Genomic DNA, 19,887 nt, shown 5'->3' on the forward strand with positions numbered 1-19,887 from the left:
CATATATACACATAGTCCCTCCTTTAGAGACCTTGAATTGTAATAGCAGAGACAGCATGTAAATAATTAGGTATCTATAAGAGTCATACATATATGTACACAAATATATCCATACGTATACACATTTGAAAGTCATAGAATGGGGGTAGCTGTTCTTTCTATGTGGGATCGTCAAGGGTTTAAAGCACAACTAGCACCTGAATTATTTGACCCTTGCTTCCCTTCAGAACAGGCTGGATTTGTGACTCTTTCTCTCCTCATTCTTAAATCCTTGGCTTTGTATTTCCCATTGCAGCCCAGAAAGACCACTGTGTTAATAATGGCCCTGTGGACTGATTCCAAAAGCCAGCCCATTGGACTGCACCTGGAGGGCCAGCTGGAGGAGCTGAAGAGGGAGAGCCTACTATATCAGAAACGAGGAACCCTCCAGCTCAGGTCTACACACTTCTGTCAGCCAGCCCTGATTTCCCTTCCAAACCCGTCCTCCCCTCAGGAAGTGTCTGAGTAACAAAATCAAGGAAACCTGACTTGGTTTCCTAAAAAGAAGTCTTCTCACTGAGGGAGTAGCTTTTTCAAGAATGCAGAATGGAGTTGTGGGGGGGAGAGGGTCCAGGGGCAGCAACTCATCTGGGGCTCAGGATTTTACCTGCATACGTTTGCAGTCCATCAATCAGTCAGCATGCATTTGTTAAATGTTTACTATGTGCCTAGGCCTGGGAATACAGAGACAATAAGAAATGGTTCTTGGCTTTAAGGAACTCACAACCCACAGTTAAGCGAGACAGCATGCAGATACTATGTATATACAAGATGTCTATGTCTATGACTATGTCTGTATAGTATAAATGGGAGGTCATTTCCAAGGAAAGGCACCAGGAGGGAGCAGTAGGAATATGGGAAAAAGCCTCTTGCAGAAGGTGGCATTTCAGCTGAAGGAAACCAGAGAAGCCAAGGGCAGAGGTGAGGAGGAGAGAGCATTCTCTAAGCAAAGGAGACAGTCCGTGAAAAGACACAGAGTCTGGAAATGAGGTCATCTGTGTGAGGAACAAGCAAGAAGGTCATTGTTACTGGATTATAGGATATATGGAAGGTAGTAAAGTGTACAGCACACCCCCTTTGCCCACCATTACCCCATCTGGCTCTCTTGCTGCTCACACCAATGCAGCAGAATCCCAGGTTCCCTCTGAGTCATAGACCAGTTTGAATGCATCTCAGAGGCTGCTCTTGGGGACTGTGGCCTCCTCTGAGACATAGAGCAAAAAGTCGAGAAAGTTTGTTTCTAAATCTTTTTGGTGGCTTTGACCTGGTGCATGGAATCTGTGTCTTCTCTGCTGTATGAGTGTATTTTCATTGGACCTATGTGGACTGTAGACAAGTCATTTTCTCTCCTTGAGGATCCTGTTCACTAACTGCGAGACTCTGGGCAAGTCAATTAACTTCCCTTCACCTCAGTTTTGTTGTGTGAAATAAGGGCATTGGATTAGATGACTTAAGGACTTCTTTCAGCTAGGTGGCGTGAGGCCAAGAATATTGGACATGGAGTTGGGAAGACCTGAGTTCATATTCCTGACTTGGTCACAGCTATGAGACTCTGGGCAATAGTCAGTCTATCAATGAACATTTATTAAACACCTACTATGTACCAAGCACTAGAGATACAAATATAAATTTTACAAAATAACAGCTTCTCCCCTCAAGGAGCCTAAGGGAAGTTGCTTAACTTCTCTTTGTCACAGTTTCTTCCTATATAAAATGGGCATGATAGCGCATACCTCCCAGGGTTGTTATCAGGATCAAATGACATAACATATGCAAAGCATTTTGCAGGTCTTAAAGCACTATATAAATGCTAGATATTATCGTCATCATCATCATCATCATCATCATCACCTATGAATCTGTGATCTGTAAAACAAGTGTGTTGGAATAGATGATGCTAAAGTCCTGGCTTCAAATCCCACTTCGGACTCTAAACCTGTGTGACCTTAGACAAGTCACTTAACTTCTTTGGCCCTCAGTTTCCTTATATGTAAAATGGGGATAATAGTACTTATCTCCCAGGTTGCTATTAGGATCAAATGAGATAACATATACAAATCACCCTGTAGACGTGAAAGCACTATATAAATGCTAGTTATTATTATTGTTGTTATTATTATCATCTATGAACCTATGATCTGTAAAATGAAGAGGTTGGTCTAGATGACTAAGCTGCTGGGTTCAAATTCTGCTTCTGACACTACCCATGTGACCTTAGACAAGTCACTTCTTTGGGCCTCAGTTTCCTTAACTGTAAAGTGAACTATATGTAAAATAAAATGTAAAATGGAATAGATGATTTTAAGAACCTTTCCATCTTTAAAACTACGACTGTATTATTATGACCCTATGATCCTTTCCAGCCCCAATTGCTCCTAAATGGTCTGAATACAAAGAGAGACCTTGGAATGGGGTCTATGGTAACTCTAAGCTAGTCTGTGGCAGCAACCTAGAAGTTTGTTTCTTGTTTTCCTCTGTGGTGCTTTCGATAACTTTGTATTTTAACTCCCCCCCCGCCCCCGCTCAATTCTAGGCATCCCTTAAAATTGCCCATCCCTAAGAGCCTCCTCCTGCAGGAGACGTTTACTGTGGACAAAAACCAGAAGTACTACATGTTGGAGACCAAAGTCTTGGTGAATGGGCTGGAGGAATGCCTGCAGACCCTGACCCTGGGCTACCAGGCTGACTGCCCCTATGTGAGTGGGCCAAGGAGACTGGGCTGGAGCAGGGGAGGATGGGATAGCTGAGACGGGGAGCTGCGTAAGCCAATAAATGCACAGATGCATGTGCGTTCCTTATAGATCTGCGTTACTTTGACTCATCCATACAACAGCAAGGTCATTCCCAAGAGCATAGACACGTGTTTGTTGACAAAGATTCGACAAAGCGTAAGTGAAATCCTTGACAGGGCCATGGGATGGGGTGCAGGGAGGGGAGAGAAACTCTTTGATATTGAAACCTGTGCCAACCATGACTCAAAGGTTCCTGGCATTTGGGCTTGCCCCAGAATTCTCACTGAGGAGGGAAGGTGAGGAAGGTTTGTCTTTTCAGAGAAGTGAAGGAGACAGGATGCTTTCTGGTGAGAAAAATTCAGTTACTATTCCTTAAACAGATATTTCATCATTCTACATCCTTGTTAAGATCCCATAATACTCTCTTTTTGCTGGCCAGGCCAGGTCTAAACTTACGGTGGTGCTGGAAAAGAGTCTGGAGACCTGGATCTGAATCTTGGGTCCTATCATTTATCAGCTATGTAACCATGGGCATGTTCTTGGGTCTTTTTCTGGGCCTCAGTTTTCTTCTCTGCAAAATGAAGGCGGTGGAATAAATGAGCTCTAAGGTCCCTTCTAGATTTAAGGACAGTGACTCTGGAATCAGAGGACCTGGATTGAAATCCTGCCTCTGATGAGCGCTACTACCTTATATGCCTATAGGTAGGTCACTTGTCCTTCCTGGGTCTTAGTTCCTCATTGACTGACTCTTTGTGACCCCATTTGGGGTTTTCTTACTGGAGTGGTTTGTCATTTCCTTCTCCAGCTCGTTTTATAGATGAGGAAACTGAGGCAAACAGGGTTAAATGACTTGCCCAGGGTCACACAGCTAGTAAGTATCTGAGGCCAGATTTGAACTCAGATCTTCCTGACTCCAGGCCTGAGTTCTAGGTGCCTGCTAGGACAGTGGAAAGAGTGGTGTTTTGTTTTTTTGGGATTTTTTTTGGAGTCAGAGGACCTGGGTTCAAATCTTATTCTGACACTTATTACCTATGGGACCTTGGACAAGTAATACTCCTCTGGGCCTCAGTTTCCTTATTTGCAAAATGAGGGGGTTGGACTAGAAATAGCTTTCAAGCTCTAGATTTATGAGCCTATAATTCGCCCCTGTGCATGTGTGTGTGTGTATGTGCATAACAGAGAATCATCACTTTGTCATGAAGAGCTGTATTCAAATCCTGCTTTTGACACATACTGGCAATTTACTTAAACTCTCAGGGCTTTAGGCAGCTGGCTCTTCAAAGCTATCAAGTTGCAGAGAACATGCTGACTTGCATCAATAAAGTTCTTTGCCATGCATAAGGGGACATGTGCACATATACACATATGTGCACACATATGTACCCACATGTATATGTGCACACACATAAACATATGTTTACATACAGCATATGTAACTACTTGTTCAATATCCATTTGGAAAGGAGTGGTTTGTAACAGCATTCACATCTTACTTCTATACCCAGGGTAACCAGGAGGTCGAGGCTGCTTTGAAAGTTAACCAGAAGGATATTCTGCATTTGAAGGGAAGACACCGTAACAGGTCTATGGAAGGAAATTTCCGTCATGATGTGAACTTGGATTTGACCCATTCAACTCAGGTATCCAAGGTTATGTGACTCCCTCCTGGCTCTGGCCTCACCTCAAAGTCTCTCAGCTCTCTCTCTCCAGAGGAATGAATGTCACTGAATGTGTTTTTTCCTCAGCTGAGGATCCCCCAGGCACTGGGCCTTCATGGTGAGATCTTCTTTACGCAGCACCCAGAGGGAGAGTTTGACTGTGGTGTAGCTCTGCAAGCTGCCATCAGCCAGAAGGTCACATCTCAGGTGGGGAAGCTGACCTATCCCTTCCTCTGGTTGTGGAAAAGAAGCATGGTTCTGTTTTATTCTGGGTTTCCAAGTTCCTTTCTGAAGGGAGGGTTTTGGGGGATAAATCAGTTTTCTCCTGTAAATAGGCCAAGCAGAAAAGACCAGATCTTCTGCTGTCCAAGCAGGTCTAAGTGAACATATAGGCTTATTGGGAGAGGGAGCTTGTGATAGGCAGGGGGAGGTGAGGTTGAAAAATGATAGAATTTGGCAATCCTAGATTTATTCTTTCAGCTTTTCACAAGTCTCTCAAATGTTATCTTCTGAACCTTCTTCTGTGTGCTGTGGGGATGGTGGGTTGTATGGTTTAAAGGCTTGGAATTTCTTTTCCTCTGGGTTTTTGTGACTCTGTTCCCTCTTGGTTTTCCTACCTGGTTTTTTTTATTAGTCTCCTCTACCACACCCCCTAACTGTAAATGTCTCCCAAAGGTCTGTCCTGGATCCTCTTCTCCCTAGATTTCTCAATGTGTCAACTCACACATTTTATTGATGAGGTAACTCAGAACCAAGGAGGTTGTCACTTGAATCTCTTCTATCCTGTCCTTGTAAATCGCTAACTCCCTTTGGGGCATTTAAATCAGCAAAACAATAAATAAAGTCTTGATTTACTGTAGCACATGCCAATTTCTGAGGTGTAAAAGCTGACATCGGTAAATTTAACAATCAGCTCTTAGAAGCCAGTACAAGCTGGCTTTAACACACTGCTGCTTCCCCAATTACCTTGATTATATTTTGCGTATACTTTTATGTGTACATGTTGTCTCCCCTATTGGAATGTAAGCTCCTGGAGGGCACAGGCTGTCTCATTCTTGTCTCTATATCCCAAGTGTCTGGGATACACACTGTGTGTGTGTGCTTGATAAATGCTTTTTGATTGGTTCATCTTGAATGGCAGAAGGTTCCTGGTGTTGGCCTGAATTAAGTTTTGGGTGAACTTTCTGCCCTGAACCTCCAACACAAAGGCCTCCACTGGGCTCCTAAGAGTACCCAGCTCAGCTCTTTGATTTTTCTTCCTCTCTCCTCTCATCCCTGCAGTTCTTGCTTCAGCTGAACGGATCCAAGTCTCACTTTGGGTTTTTCTCCCAACTTAGGCATCCTGCCAGGGTGACACTTCCTCCAAATTTCCAGGTACTGTATCATTGGTGAAATTCCAAGTAGCATCCCTAGGAAAGTGTTTCACATGTGATCTGGGGAGCTGGGGGATGAGGATGCAATCAAGGAGGTTCTATTTTTAAAATGCTGCTCTTGGGGTGGGGGGTGGGGAACCCAAGGTAGATCTGAAACAAAAACAGACTCTGCCAGGTTTTCTGTTATTTTAACCTTTCAGAAATGGTCAAGGTTTTTTTGGTTCTTTATAGGGTGAAGTAGTTCAAACTTCCTCTTCATGTCTCCTCTCCCTTTGAAACACAGGAAGAGAATGTCCCAAGAGACAGTCATTTGTACGATGATGAAAGGTGTTATGGGACGCTGCTCTTGCTAATAACCATCCTAATCACTTTGCAATTATTATCTCATTTGATCCTAGCAACCACCTGGGGAATAGGTGCTATTAGTATCCCCATTTTGTAGATAAAGAAACTGAGGCAACCAGACATTAATTGACTTGCCCAGGATCACACAGCTATGAAATATAAGAGGTCAAATTTGAACTTGTCTTTCTGATACAAGGTCCACACTCTCTCCATTGTGCCATCTGGTGAATAAAGTACTGGTATGGAAATGGCAAGACCTAGGTTTGAATCTCACTTCTGTAGCTTACTGGCTGTGTGACCATGGCCAGTCACTTAACCTCTGAGCCATATCTATAAAATCAGAATAATAAAATCTACCCTATGGGTTGTTTCATGGTTCAGATGAAATAATATAAGTAAGGAACACACTTTGTACCCTTTAAAGTGCCATGTAGACATCCCTCCTAGAGAGAGATTTAATTTTGAGAAAACAAAGTGGATCAGGTTGAGCAAAGTGTTTAATGTCCCTGAGATGGGAGGGAGAATTAGTTTTAGGGTTCACTTGGTCTACTACACCTGAGCAGAGGTACTAGGACTGACTCAGTCCAAGGTCTCTCTGTTCTCAATAAAATTTAATAGGTAGTGATTTGGCATCTACGTTGTGTTTGTCACCTAGGGAGACATAAATGAAGTATTCATTCATTCAGCAAACATTTATTAATCTCCTACTTGGTTCAGAGTGTTGTTTGAGGTGCTGGGGGAGTGATTTGTTAATGACCCTTCACTAATGTAGCTTGGAGTCCAGGAGGGGGATAAGGCACACAGGTAATTATAACGCAGCGTATTACGTGCTAAATGCATTCTGGGAAGCTAGGTGGTGTCATGGATAGAGCGCTAGGTCTGGAGTGACGAAGACGAGTTCAAATCTGGTCTCAGACACTTAACTAGATTTGTAACTCAGTTGCAAAATGGGGATAATAATAACACCTACTACTTAGGGTTCTTAAGAGGATCAATTGAAATAAAGTTTGTAAAGCACAATGCCAGACACATAGTAGGTGCTTAATAAATGTTTTCTTCCTTCCTTTAAAAATATGAGAATTTGTGCATTTAAGGAGCTTAAAACCTATTTCTAGTGTTTTATTAATGCCTTTTTTTAAACTCCACAATTACTCTTACTGGAATTGACTCTACCCAATAGAACTTTCCCTTATAACAAAGAAAAATAACAGTAGAACCAACTGATGCAGCAACCACCCCGACAGTATATACAATACTTGTCCACCACAGGCCATCACCACTGTACTAGAAGGAGGGAGGTATATTTCATCATTGGCTCTCTGGAACCAATTATATTTATTATATTTAATTATATTATAAATAATATATAAACATATATATCATATATTAATATTTTATATATTAATACATGCTACTACCTATTATATAGTAATTAATATATAAATATATTTATATATTAATTATATTTAATCTGACCTCTGATATATTTTAGTGTTTTCATTTATATTAGTGTAGTCTTTGTGTTTTGTTGTTGTTCAGTTGTTTTAGTCTTGTCTAACTCTCTGTGACCCCATTTGGGGTTTTCTTTGCAAAGATATTGGAATGGTTTAACATTTCCTTCTCCAGCTCATTTTGCAGATGAGGAAACTGAGGTAAACAGATACTTGCCCAGCATCATATAGCTAGTAAATGTCTGAGGCCAGATTTGAATTCAGGAAGATGAGTCTTCCTGACTCCAGGCCTGGAACTCCATCCACTGAGCCATTTAGCTGCCCCAGTCCTTGTATAGAGCTTAAAATCTATTTGAGTAGACAAATTATTTGACAAGGTAGCTAACAATACCAGAATGTATATGATAAATGTCATGTAAAGCCCAAAGACAAAGTGTTTTCAAGTTCACAGGATAGAGCAATCCATGTGGAAGTGAGCTGGAAAGACTTTATGGAGGAGTTGGAACTTGAATTAGACTTTGAAAGATAGGTGGGCTTTGGATAGACCTCCCTTTCTCTTCTTCCCCAAACCATGCCTCCTTTATGGCTCCCCTCTGCTGTAACCATTTTGACCCTTTTGCCTCCATCCGATCCACCCTTTAGGTCCAGGCTGCCGGTAGGCATCACAAAGATCGAAGCATCAATGGTTCCTTATCTGTGCATGCCTCAGGGAAGGAGCTGGCTCTGCTAGAGGCCAGCATGAGCAGAGAGAACAGGAAGAGCTCCCAGGGATGGGATGTGAGCGCTGTCCTCCGACAAGTCATCTTCACCGATCCCAGGGCAGTATGGCTACAGCTGTCCAGCAAGGTCACTCCAGCAAGGTAATAGCCTACAAAAGCTAGTGCTGTAGTGCTCAGCAAAAGGTTTGGTGAGTAGAGGAGATGATTGAATGGACACTCAAGGCCATACTGTATTAGGGCGTTGCCTTTTTGAAGATATCCAGGCCACAGCTGGATGTACGCCCTCCACTCACAGTTACTTATGGTGTTATGTGTTCCATGACAATGATGGTAGGTGCCCCATTAATATGGCCCTTGAGAGAAAGATCTCACTGCTCAGTTATATTTCTCCTATGAACATATTTGAAATGTCACTACTTGAAATTCATTCCTTTGGGTTACAAGTTTGCCTCTGGTGTGGAGTGAGTTAGCATGTCCACTTTATAATGTAGAGAAGGGCAATGTGTTAAGCTCTTTGCCTTTTGAATCTCTATCCCTCTTTTTAAAATGCAATTCAAACACTGCTTTCTCCATCTCTTCTACTTTTTCCCCGAAATCTTCCCTAATTCTGGAATGTTAGTGACCTTCCCACTTGCATGTCACAAATTACTTGATTTTGCCATCCTTTAATGCATTTGTCATGTAAAATTATGTTATCGTTACCTGCATTTGTATCTTATTTTTCTATTAAATTATAAGCTTCACAAGGAGACTGTGTTAGCTAAATTTTCTATCTCCCCCAGTGCCTAACATACTGTTTTGCAAGTGGGAGGTGTTTGTTGAATGCATGAATGAATAAATGAAGCTGTCATTCACACTCTAGTATAGAGCTAGACTGTATTAAGGATATCGGGAGATAAAAAGTCAAGTATGACACAGCCTCTGCATTTAAGGAGTATATAGGCTATTAGGGGAAGTAAGACATGACCAGGAATAAATGCAGAAAAAAAAAAACAAGGAAAAATGGGAAAGTATAAGAGAGGTACAAAGTATATTGAAGGTTCAGAAGAGAAAGAGGTTGTTTCTAGTTAATGAAGAGGAGTCAGGAAAGACTTCATTCATGGTGATGGTCCTTGGGCTGAGTTGTGAAGGATAGATAGTGATTGGATTTGCAGAACTGGAGAGGAGAGCATTTGCTTGCCTCCCGACAGAGGTCTGAGGGAAGTTACAGAGAGAATAGGAATGTTGGTGGGGAAAAGAGAAAGGAAAGATTTGGTAGTACAGTGGCTGACTAGGCCATTATACTAGGCTGCTATAGATTAAGTAGGTAGTGTGATTCAATGGAAGAAGAACTAGATCTCGGATCATAGGATCTGGGTTTAAATGCCATCTCTGATGCTTATTACCTGCACGATCCTGGGTAAATCAACTTTTCTGGGCCTCAGTTTTCTCATCTGCAAAACAAAGAGATTGAGCTAGTGGTCCACTGAGACCACTTCTAGCTCTAGTCCCTTCTATGCTCCTATGTCAGGAAGTGGCATGGGTACGTTGGCTTAAGAAGGTCCCAGGAGGGAAGAGAGGGGCCCCGAAGAGGAAGGGAGAGACAAACTTCATCTCCTCCATTGTTTTGTACAAGGCATGCTCTGCCCCTGGCTTTAAAGGAAATATCCAGGAGCCTTAGACCTTTGGGATTGGCTGTGGTCACTCTGACCCCAACAATTTGTCTTTTTTTGCTTCTAGGGTCTGGTTCTTTACTAAGATGATGATCAATCAGAACAGTGCCCAGCTATTTTTCACAGGACTCAAGGAAGAGAAGGTGGGACCCATCCTGTCCCTAAAGGGCAGAGTCCAGCACAATATTGACAGTTGGGGGGCTGTCCCAAAGCTCCTCGACCTCACCGGATCTCTCAAACGGAAGAACCACAGCAATGAGGGTGTGTCTTCCTTCACAGCCTGCAAGGGGGAGTCTGAGAAATCGCTCCAAAGTGGAAAACTTAAGGAGGAGACAATCTTCAGGTTGGAGGGACTTTGAGAGAGGCACTTAGTGAAGAAACATCTACTGAAACTCCAAAATACAGAGACCCTAAAGGCTGTTTGACTTCTACCATATAAATGAACAAACAGCCTTAGAGGTCTCAGAGTTTTGTTTTTTAAGTATCTCCTCTGTACCAAACCCCCAAATCCTTTCATCTTAGAGTAGAAACCCTAGTTCTACATCTGTGCCATTTCAGGCACTACTTGAAGATGTCCAATAGGGAAATAAGGCAAAAACACAGTTAACCATAATGCACAATATTACATGACAGGTGCACCAGAAGGGTACAAGATAAAATCCATTGTGAGGTCAGTCAATTGACAGGCATGTGTTAAGTGCATACTATGTGTCAGGTTCTGGAGACACAAAGAAAGGCAAAAAGGAGTTCCTGCTCTTCAGAAGCTCACAGTCTAATGATGGAGGTAACATGCAAACAGTTTTGTACAAACTGAATATAGATGGGGATGAGTCTTACGTAATCAGAGGTATTAAAGGGCATTGGGAAAGGCTTCTTGTTGAAGGTGGGGTTTTAGTTGGGACTTGAAGGAAGCCAAAGACTTCTCTCCATCTCCTGGCGTGCAGAGAGGAAAGTCACTGCCAACAACTGGTAACAAAGGAGAAGTCAGTAGCACTAGCCCAGCACTGGATACCTAAATATGTGTTCAGAGATAGGGACTGGATGTGTGATTTCATTGGTTTAGGGAGCTCCTGGAGCTCCCTCTGCTAATGCATATTGGCACCTTCTCTGTAACATTTAGTCTTGGAAAATTGCCTAGAATACTGAGAGGTCAATAACTTACCCATACAGTATAGGGGAGGCTGTTGAGGAAGAATGGGGGTCAAAGTGAAAAGTTGAGGATATGAACGTGAGTAACTGGAAGGCTTGTGATATGGTTAATAGATGTAGGGATGTTTTGAGAAGGGGTAGGTTTAGGGGGAATGATCATGAGCTCTGTTTTGGACGTGTTAGATTTGAGGTGTTGATGTGACATCCAGTTGGACATGGTTAGCAGGTATTTGGCAATATGGTATTGGAGTTCCATAGAGAGAACAAGGTTGGATAAATGGCTTTGTGAGTAATCTGGGTAGAAAAGATAGAGTCAAGAGAGAAAAGACAGAAAAAGAAGAGAAAAGGACTTAGGACAATGCATTGGGATGGACACCTATTTAGAGACTAGAGATGGATGATGATTCAGCAAAACAGACTGAAAAGGAGTGGTCAGAAGAAAGCCAGGAGAAAGCAGAGTCAGAGAAACCGATGACAAAGAATTGGCAAGAGGAGAGATATTTATCTGTGTCAAGCGCTGCAGATAAGTCGAATTCAAGTGCTGGGTTTTTTTAAGTGGGAGCAGGTCTGGATATATTTGTAGGTAGAGAGGAAGGAGCTGATAAATAGGGGAAAACTGAAGAGAAGGAAAGAACGATGAAAAGGTCAAGTTCCCAGGGAAGATGGGAGGAAATCAAATCAAAGGCACAAAGGCCAACAAAGGTGTTGGCCTTGGAAAGGAGAAGGAACATGAACTGAAAGTGACCTAATGTGGCTTAGAACTATGTAGTATATGAGAAGAGAAAACTCACTGCAGATGGTACTGGGATTTTTATTTTATTTTTAGTAAAATAGGTGTCAAGACATTCTGCTGAGAGGAAGAGAAGACAAGATGTCATAGGGAGGCAAAGAGAGAGAGAGAGAGAAGATTTGGGACAGCTATTTGAAGAAGTGCAATATAGATGGTCATTCGGAGAAGGATAAGAGGATTGCTATTCATCGGTGAGGGCCCAGTTGAGATTAGGTCACATGAATTTATAGTGGACACTGTCAATTCAATTGTGTGGCTTATAGCAGTGCTCAACAGCATAGGAGAGAAAGCAGATAGCAAGAGTAAGCCAGGGATGGGGTTTGACAAGTGGTGAATGACAATATGTCAAAGGAGCAAGGCATCCATGAAGAGACAATGGCAGATGGTTGAATTTGTCAACTTTGGGCAGAGCTCTAACTAGGAATTGGAAAGCCCAATGGGAACACCAACTTTGTAATTCATGATTACATGATACAAGTAATTAAGTAAAAATGACACAAATAATTAAGTCACATTCAGTTGAGTGGGAGGATAGACCTCAGGATACTAGATCCTTGGGGGGAAGATACCCTAAGACACTGGTCTTTCAGTGGGGAGAGACTCTGAAACACAAGCCTTAGGAGGGAGGATATCCCCAAACTCTAAAAGGCAAGCAGAATAGGGCCATGCCAGAAAGAAGCTAACCTATGGTACTAGCTCTGGAGGGAGGAAATATGCCATCTAGTAGCTAATTTATCTAATTACTTTTGCTAATTAGATGTCAAGTTCAGTTGCTTCTGGGCTATCAAATTGCAAGGGTTCTCAAAATGTAAAATTAGGTCATTTTAAAATCACACAATCTTTTAAAATCATTATTGAAACTTTTTTTTTTTATTCTTTCCACTTTGGTGCCCTCGGACAAAGCTCAAGTTGTTACAGTTCCAGTTCTAACCATAGGGTCAAGATTATGAAGAAAGGAAAGTGAAGAGAGAGCAGGTGTGGAGGACTGAGAAAAAAGAGGAGGTGACCTCAGGGTCATGAAAAATAGTTTTAAGTGAAAAATAAAGGGTGATATGGAAGGACAGAGGGTAATAAACAGAGAGGGGAATTTCAGAGTTCAGGATGATAGAGGTAACACAGTTATCAGTGATAATGAAATCTTAGATGTGATAGTACCTGAGTATGGCTAAGATGGAGTGAAGATATAGGTGATGGGAGCTGAAGAAGTTGCTTTGTGGTGTATGAATGTGTGTGTGTTGTTTTCAGGGGGACAACGATTTGTACATCAAAGACCCCAAGTATGAGGGCTGGGGTAGTTAGGAAGATGGTCATCCAAGTGCTGAAATCCTTGAGGAAGGAAGGAGAGTGACCTGGAGGCTGGGATCTGAATTAGGTGGTCTAGACAGATGGAAAGGGCCTCAAAGCAAGCTAATGGCTAGTGATGGGCAAAAAGATGTGCTCTCCAAAGGACAGTGAGGAGCAAAGAATTCGCCACCTCCTCATAACCTAGGATCTTGGGGCTATGAGAAAAGGAGCTCCTTATCTGGAGAACATGGCAAGGGATATAGGAAATTGTGTTCTTCTCCTACTCCTCTGTGTTGAATTGAGCAGTCGCACTTCCTGTTTCCCACAGGGAACCTCAGCATCCTCATTGATGATGCCATGTTTGGGCTGCGTCTAAGGGACAAACATGTGTCGGGGAACAGCAGCGTGCATAGTGTGACCTGTGTGATAATTCAGAATGGCAGTTGGGCCATCCCTGACGAGCTTAAGCTGAGGGGACAGCTGCAGACCCAGCCTGATGGCTACCATGTCCATGCTACCTTTCACGCAGATGAAACCACTTTGTCCCTGGGCACAGCCTGCATCATAGCTCCAGGGCAGAGGCAGCTCTCTGCCAATCTGGCCCACAACAGTAACAATTTAAGAAATTCAGGTAGGGAAGGCAGAAAGAACCCTGACCTACACTGGGGATGGTTTGGGGTTAGGGTGGGGGAGAAGGGCAGCTACACTCTCCCAAGCTCCTGTTTGCTTCATGAAAATCTAACCAACTCTCCACTATCCAAAGTAATGGAAGACAAATCTCCTCTCCTTTCAACACTGGCACTGCTCTTGAGGAAATGGACTGGGCTGTTTTTCCTAATGGTCTCATCATCTCCATTTCTCACATGTCTATTTGTGTCTCTTCCCATCCAGGACTGCCCATGAATGGAGCGATTCTGTTCTCCCATACCTACCTTGCTCCCAACCACAGGCTGACCCTGGGGCTGCAGAGCAATGAAAGCCATATTGATGCTGCCTTTAGGGTAGAAGTTCCTTCTGGGGAATTCCCAGAGGCCCGTATCACTGCCAACCTGAGCCACAATGTCGAGGACCTTAGGCAGCTTGGTATCCCCTTTTTGGTTGAAGGAGACTGTTATTACCAAGTGAGTAATTACTTAATGTGGGGTCTTATTTGACAAAAGGATGTTTGAGAGTGAGTGAGGATGAGGAGGAAAGACAAGGGCAGATGTAAGATGCTTGGCTGATCTCAAATCCCTAACAGTAAATTACAATGGGGCAGCCCTCAGGTCAGACTGCAGAGTTTTTCAGTGACCTTCCTGCTTATTACAATTGAGAAGGTGGGAAAGAAAAGAGGTCTGCTGGTCCTCATGGGGTGTGAGCTCTGAGTAGGGAAACAACCATGGATCCAGGTTCAGGTCCTTGGCTTTGTAGATTTAGAAACTTGGTTTTATCAGTTCACCCAGGAGACTGGGGTACCCACTAGCAAATGAGAGGGCCAGTTTTTTAATTTCCCATGGGATTTGAGAGGTAGTGTTACATAGGGGATAGAGAACCAAATATTGCATCAATGAGACCTGGATTCCAGTCCTGCGTCTGAAACATACTGGCTTTGTGACCTTGGGTAAGTCATTGAATCTGTTTGTCCCCCAAACACCTCCATTGCACAACAATTACCAATCTGTCTTGGTAAATGGAATTTCCTTGTTGGAAGTTTCCTCTGCCAATAAAATCATAGGTATAATTCAAAAAATAATTATCATAGGAGATTTATGTGGCAAGATCATTTGAAATTTATTTGGTAAGTAGGTAGAGCATTAGATTAGAGGGGTTTAAGTTATGATATAAAGCATACTTGATTTGGTTACCAGGAGTTCTGCTACTTACTACTTGAATGACCTTAGATAAGTCATTTTCTCTGTTAGTTTGCTCACCTATGAAACTAGGGAATTGGGCTAAAATACCTCTCAGTCCTAAAATGCCACTCACCTATGGCCTAGATGCTCTTAAGAGATATTTCCACCAAATTGTGGTAGCTTGTCCGAGTACCCTTTTTGCTTTCTGGGCATATTTCTAACATAACCATCATTGGTTATGAGTGAGGCACCATGGTAGTGAGGTGTCATAGACAGTAAAGTGTTGGATTTGGAGTAAGGAAGATCTGAGTTCAAATTCTGCCTCAGGATGAGTCACTTTTTGAAAAAATATGTAGTATTTTATTTTTTCTCAATTACATGTCAAGAAAATTTTTAACATTCATTTTTTAAAAATTTTGAGTTCCAAATTTTCTCCCTCACTTCCTCATCTCCTCCCTCCCTAAAATGGTAAGCAATTTGATACAGGTTATAAATGTGTCATCATGCAAAACATATTTCCTTATTAATCAGGTTGTGGAAGATGAGACAGACCAAAAAAACCCATGAAAAAAATTTAGTGAAAAATAGTATGCTTCAGTCTACATTCAGACTCCATCAGTTCTTTTTTCCTGGAAGTGGATAGCATTTTTCATCATGAGACCTTTGAAATTGTCTTGGCTTACTGTATTGTTGGGAATAGCTAAGTCATTCACAACTGATCATCGTACAATGTTACTGTTACTGTGTACAACGTTCTACTGGTTCTGCTCATTTCACTTTGCATCAGTTCATGTAAGTCTTTCCAGGTTTTTCAGAGAGTGTCCTGCTTGTCATTTCTTATAGCACGGTAGTATTGCGTCACAATCATATATAACAACATGTTCAGTCATTCCTCAATTGATGGACATCCCCTCAATTCCCAGTTCTTTGCCACCACTAAATGAGCTGCTATAAATATTTTTGTACACATAGACCTTTCTCCTTTTTGTTTTCTATCTCTTTGGGATACAGATCTGGTAATGATATTGCTTGATCAGAGGTGGCCTAGATGTTCCTAAGAGATATTTCCACCAAACTGTGGTAGCTTGTCCAATAACCCTTTTGCATTCTGGGCATGATTCTAAGATGACTCACTATTTATGAGTGAGGCAGCATGGCAGTGAGGCATTATAGAGAACAGTGTTGGACTTGGAGCAAGAAAGATTTGAATTCAAATTCTGCCTCAGACACTTACTAGCTTGTGACCCTGGATGAGTCACTTAACCTGTTTGCCCCGGTTTCCTCATCTGTAAAATGGGAATAATAATAATAATAGCCCCTCTCTCCCTGGATTGTTGTGAGGACCAAATGAGATAATAATTGTTAAGTCCTTGGTAGCATCAGTACCTAACACACAGTAAGCTCTCTATAAATGTCTGTAGAATGGGGATAATAATACCACCACTCACATAGTGCTATTGTGAGCGTCAATGGAGACAAAACATGTAAAGTGCTGTATTAATAAACAGTGGCTGTTGTGGTTGTTGTTGTGTGGTATAGATTAGGATTTGGAGTTAGAGGGTGTATGCTCAAATCCTGTCTCTGTTACTACCTGTCAACCTGTCTGACCTCTCTGGGCCTCAGTTCTGTCATTTGTAAAATAAGGGGAAGAGGGTTGGATTAGATGGCCTCTGAGGATCATTCTATCTCTATGATCCCATGACTTCTCTGGGCCTCCATTTCCTCATTTGGAAAAAAAAGGGAGGAGGGAGGGAAGGAGGAGAAGGACTGGACAACCTCCAAGCCCCTTCCATCTCTAAATCTATGATTCCAAAATTATATGGAAAAAACATTGGGGGGAAGCTAGGTGGTACAGTGGATAGAGTACCAGCCCTGGAGTCAGGAGGACCTGAATTCAAATCAGGCTTCAGACACTTGACATTTACTAGTTGTGTGCCCTGGGCAAGTCACTTAACCCCCATTGCCAAAACAAAACAAAACAAAACAAAACAAACAAAAAACAAACAAACAAAAAACATTGGATCTGAGCTTGCATTTCAACACTGCCACTCACAAACACACATTGCTATGGAATTTTGGAGGTTGTATTATTGCAGATAAAAGAAAACATAAATAATTCTAACATAAATTTTACTGACCCAGTGCATGTACGATGGTGCATATGGCATTCGAAAAATAAACAAAACTTGCCTATTGTCCACATGCACTAAACCTCAGAGCTCTGTCAGATTTTGAACTCAAAATTCAGTAAAAATCAGCTGCCCTTAGAAAAGGAAAACCAAGAACACTCAAGGCCCCTCTCTCCTTCCTTTGGTGTTGCTAGTTTAAACATTCAGAATGCCGGGATTCCTCTGGCAAAGACTACTCTGTTGTGAGGAGAAAAAGAGTTAGAGAAATGCTAGCTACCTCTCCAAGCATCAGTTTTACAAGCATCTGTAAAATGGGGTTAATAAAAATGCAGTTACTCCCTGCTTTGAGGGGATGTTGTGAGGATCAAATATATGCAAAGGACTTTGCAAAACAATAAGAGTACCTGACATTTATATAGTGCTTTAAGGTTTACAAAACTCTTTCCAGGTAATATCTATAAATATGAGCTATTGTTGTGTTTTCCCTCCCAGAAGTATTTGGATTTTGAGGAAGAAATTATATATATATATATATAGATAGATAGATAGATAGATAGATAGATAGATAGATACACACACACATACACACACACACATATATTCATATGTATATGTATAAATATGTATTCTTGGGTATTTTGAGAAGGAAATATATAGGTGTGTGTGTGTATATATGTGTGTATGTATGTATGTGTGTGTATATATATATATATGTATGTATGTATGTATGTATGTATGTATTTTCCTGGGGGTGGCATTTTAAGCCCAGCAGCAAGATGGTGGGAGAGGCTCACTGGGGTCTGGGGCCCTTTCCTTCATCCTTCAAAGCTTAATGATAGGCTGGGCAAAGGCCTGGGCTGGATCATTGTCACTTAGTCTTTAAATCCTGAATTGAGAGCTGGAGGGGCAGACCTTCCTCCTCTCCCATCAGTGTGAGATGGCATCAAAGGAAACAGGGAGTTGTCAGTTGTGTGTGAGTAAGGGACTATCTCTGTTGCTACCTGTCAACCTATCTCTGGCCCTGCTGGTGGCAGGAAATGGGGAGGGGATGAGCCCCTGGGGAGTAAGACTATTTCCCTTTCTCAGACTTCTCTTCCAGATCCTGGAATGAAGGCAGCAGGCAAAGTGAAGGAAACCTGGGACTAGAGAGTATAAGTGTGTGTAGGAGGCGAGACAGGGCATCTCTACTGAGAAAAAGCACAATTGGCTCTTATTAACCCTTCATTTTTGAAGACGCAGGTGATGTCTTTGATTTGGGCATGTATTGAATTTAAGTGAGACAGAGTAATGCAAAGTTGTTGGCCTCACTCTGTCTTCCTGAGTCATTGAAGTCCAGGGGCACAACAGAACAAGACAACTGGCTATGGCCCATCTTAGACATCGACCAAGTTCTCAGCTCTCCACAGCACCTGCTTCAGCTGTCTTCATGGCTATTGGAACAAATTGTTCCCGTCTGCCCATTCCATTGGGGAAGTCTTCACATGCTTGGGGTAGACAAACTCCTAAATCACCTACCCACAACCTGGTTTAAACAAACTGCAGAGTGTGGCCACTCTGTATGCTACATCTAACACTTGGTTAAAGAGGCAGCCAGCAACCTGGGGGAAAACTGGTGGAACAGGGCTGACTCCTCCCCCAGGAGAACCTGGAAGATGACTTATTGGTTTGTAGGCAGAATCCCTTCTCATTGAGAAAATCAATCTCACAGATTTACAGCTGGAAGGGACCTTAAAGGTCCTGGTCTTACCACAGTCTACCTTCCTCATTTTACAGATGGGGTAACTGAGGTACAGAAAGTTTAAGTGACTTGTCCAGGGATATACAACCAAATGTCTGAGGCAGGATATTAAAAGCCTAGGTCTCTTCCTCCTAATGGTTCTAATTCTTACTTACAACATCACTAATGTGAAAATATGTTTAATAGCAATGTATATGTATAGCCTATATCAGATTGCACTCCATCTTGGGGAGGGAGATGGGGAGGGAGGGGTAGAAAAATTTAAAACTCAAAAGCTTATGGAAGTGATTGTTGATAAATCAAAATAAATTAGTTTTAAAAAAAACAAACAAAATAAAGTAAAATAAAAACCCAGGTCTTCCTGGCTACAAGTTCAGCTCTCTTATCTACTATGCCTCGATACCCCTCCAATCACTTGGGCTTCTGGAGCCTCTCCCTCTCCTCCCCAGTACGATGAGGTCCTCTCACCATATTCACCAGTCCAAGGTCGGCCTGATGCTAGAATGTCTCCTGTTCCTCCAGTCTGCCTTCACTTTCTGTGTCCTCTCCTTTCTCTGCAATGTTCTTCCTCTCATCCTTCCAAATACCCAGTATCCCTTGATCCCAACCCTGTTGAAACACCCTGTCAACAAAGTCTCTGGTACATGTTATTGACAGCTCAGTATGAATGTAAATCACCTGGACCCCCTGGATGTAAATCACATCACAGGAGTATTTGAATTTTAAACATGATTTCTTGGTTTAGATCAAAGATCTCTTTAAAGAAATTTTAGTCAGGTGGGTAAGATATTTTGGGGACCTTCCCTCTACCCCTAAAAATGACATTCTGGGGGTAAATGACAGACCTTAAACCATCAGTGAGTTAGGGGAATGTCTACCCCAAGCATGTGAAGACTTCCCCTGGTAGAATGGATGGAGGAGAGGTTATTCCAGTGGCCATGAAGGTGGCAGAAGTAGGCACAGTGGAGCTTGGTCAGGCATAGAAGGTGCCAAGGT

General features: G+C 42.2%; 1 protein-coding gene across 1 annotated transcript in view; it reads left to right on the plus strand.

The window, feature by feature from the left end:
• The window catches only part of LOC114025854, a 34,461-nt gene extending 16,197 nt beyond the window's left edge, over window positions 1-18,264 (plus strand). Inside the window, exons 10-20 of the mRNA XM_027839380.1 lie at window positions 296-435; window positions 2,573-2,735; window positions 2,841-2,927; window positions 4,277-4,411; window positions 4,517-4,636; window positions 5,711-5,803; window positions 8,241-8,458; window positions 10,037-10,230; window positions 13,521-13,823; window positions 14,084-14,313; window positions 18,253-18,264. Coding sequence (XP_027695181.1) covers window positions 296-435; window positions 2,573-2,735; window positions 2,841-2,927; window positions 4,277-4,411; window positions 4,517-4,636; window positions 5,711-5,803; window positions 8,241-8,458; window positions 10,037-10,230; window positions 13,521-13,823; window positions 14,084-14,313; window positions 18,253-18,264 — 1,695 coding nt within the window. The remainder of the gene's footprint in view (window positions 1-295; window positions 436-2,572; window positions 2,736-2,840; window positions 2,928-4,276; window positions 4,412-4,516; window positions 4,637-5,710; window positions 5,804-8,240; window positions 8,459-10,036; window positions 10,231-13,520; window positions 13,824-14,083; window positions 14,314-18,252) is intronic.
• Window positions 18,265-19,887: the final 1,623 nt, after the last annotated feature.

The sequence above is a fragment of the Vombatus ursinus genome, unplaced genomic scaffold (assembly GCF_900497805.2).
Source record: "Vombatus ursinus unplaced genomic scaffold, bare-nosed wombat genome assembly UNPS02014832.1, whole genome shotgun sequence".
Classification (NCBI taxonomy): domain Eukaryota; kingdom Metazoa; phylum Chordata; class Mammalia; order Diprotodontia; family Vombatidae; genus Vombatus; species Vombatus ursinus.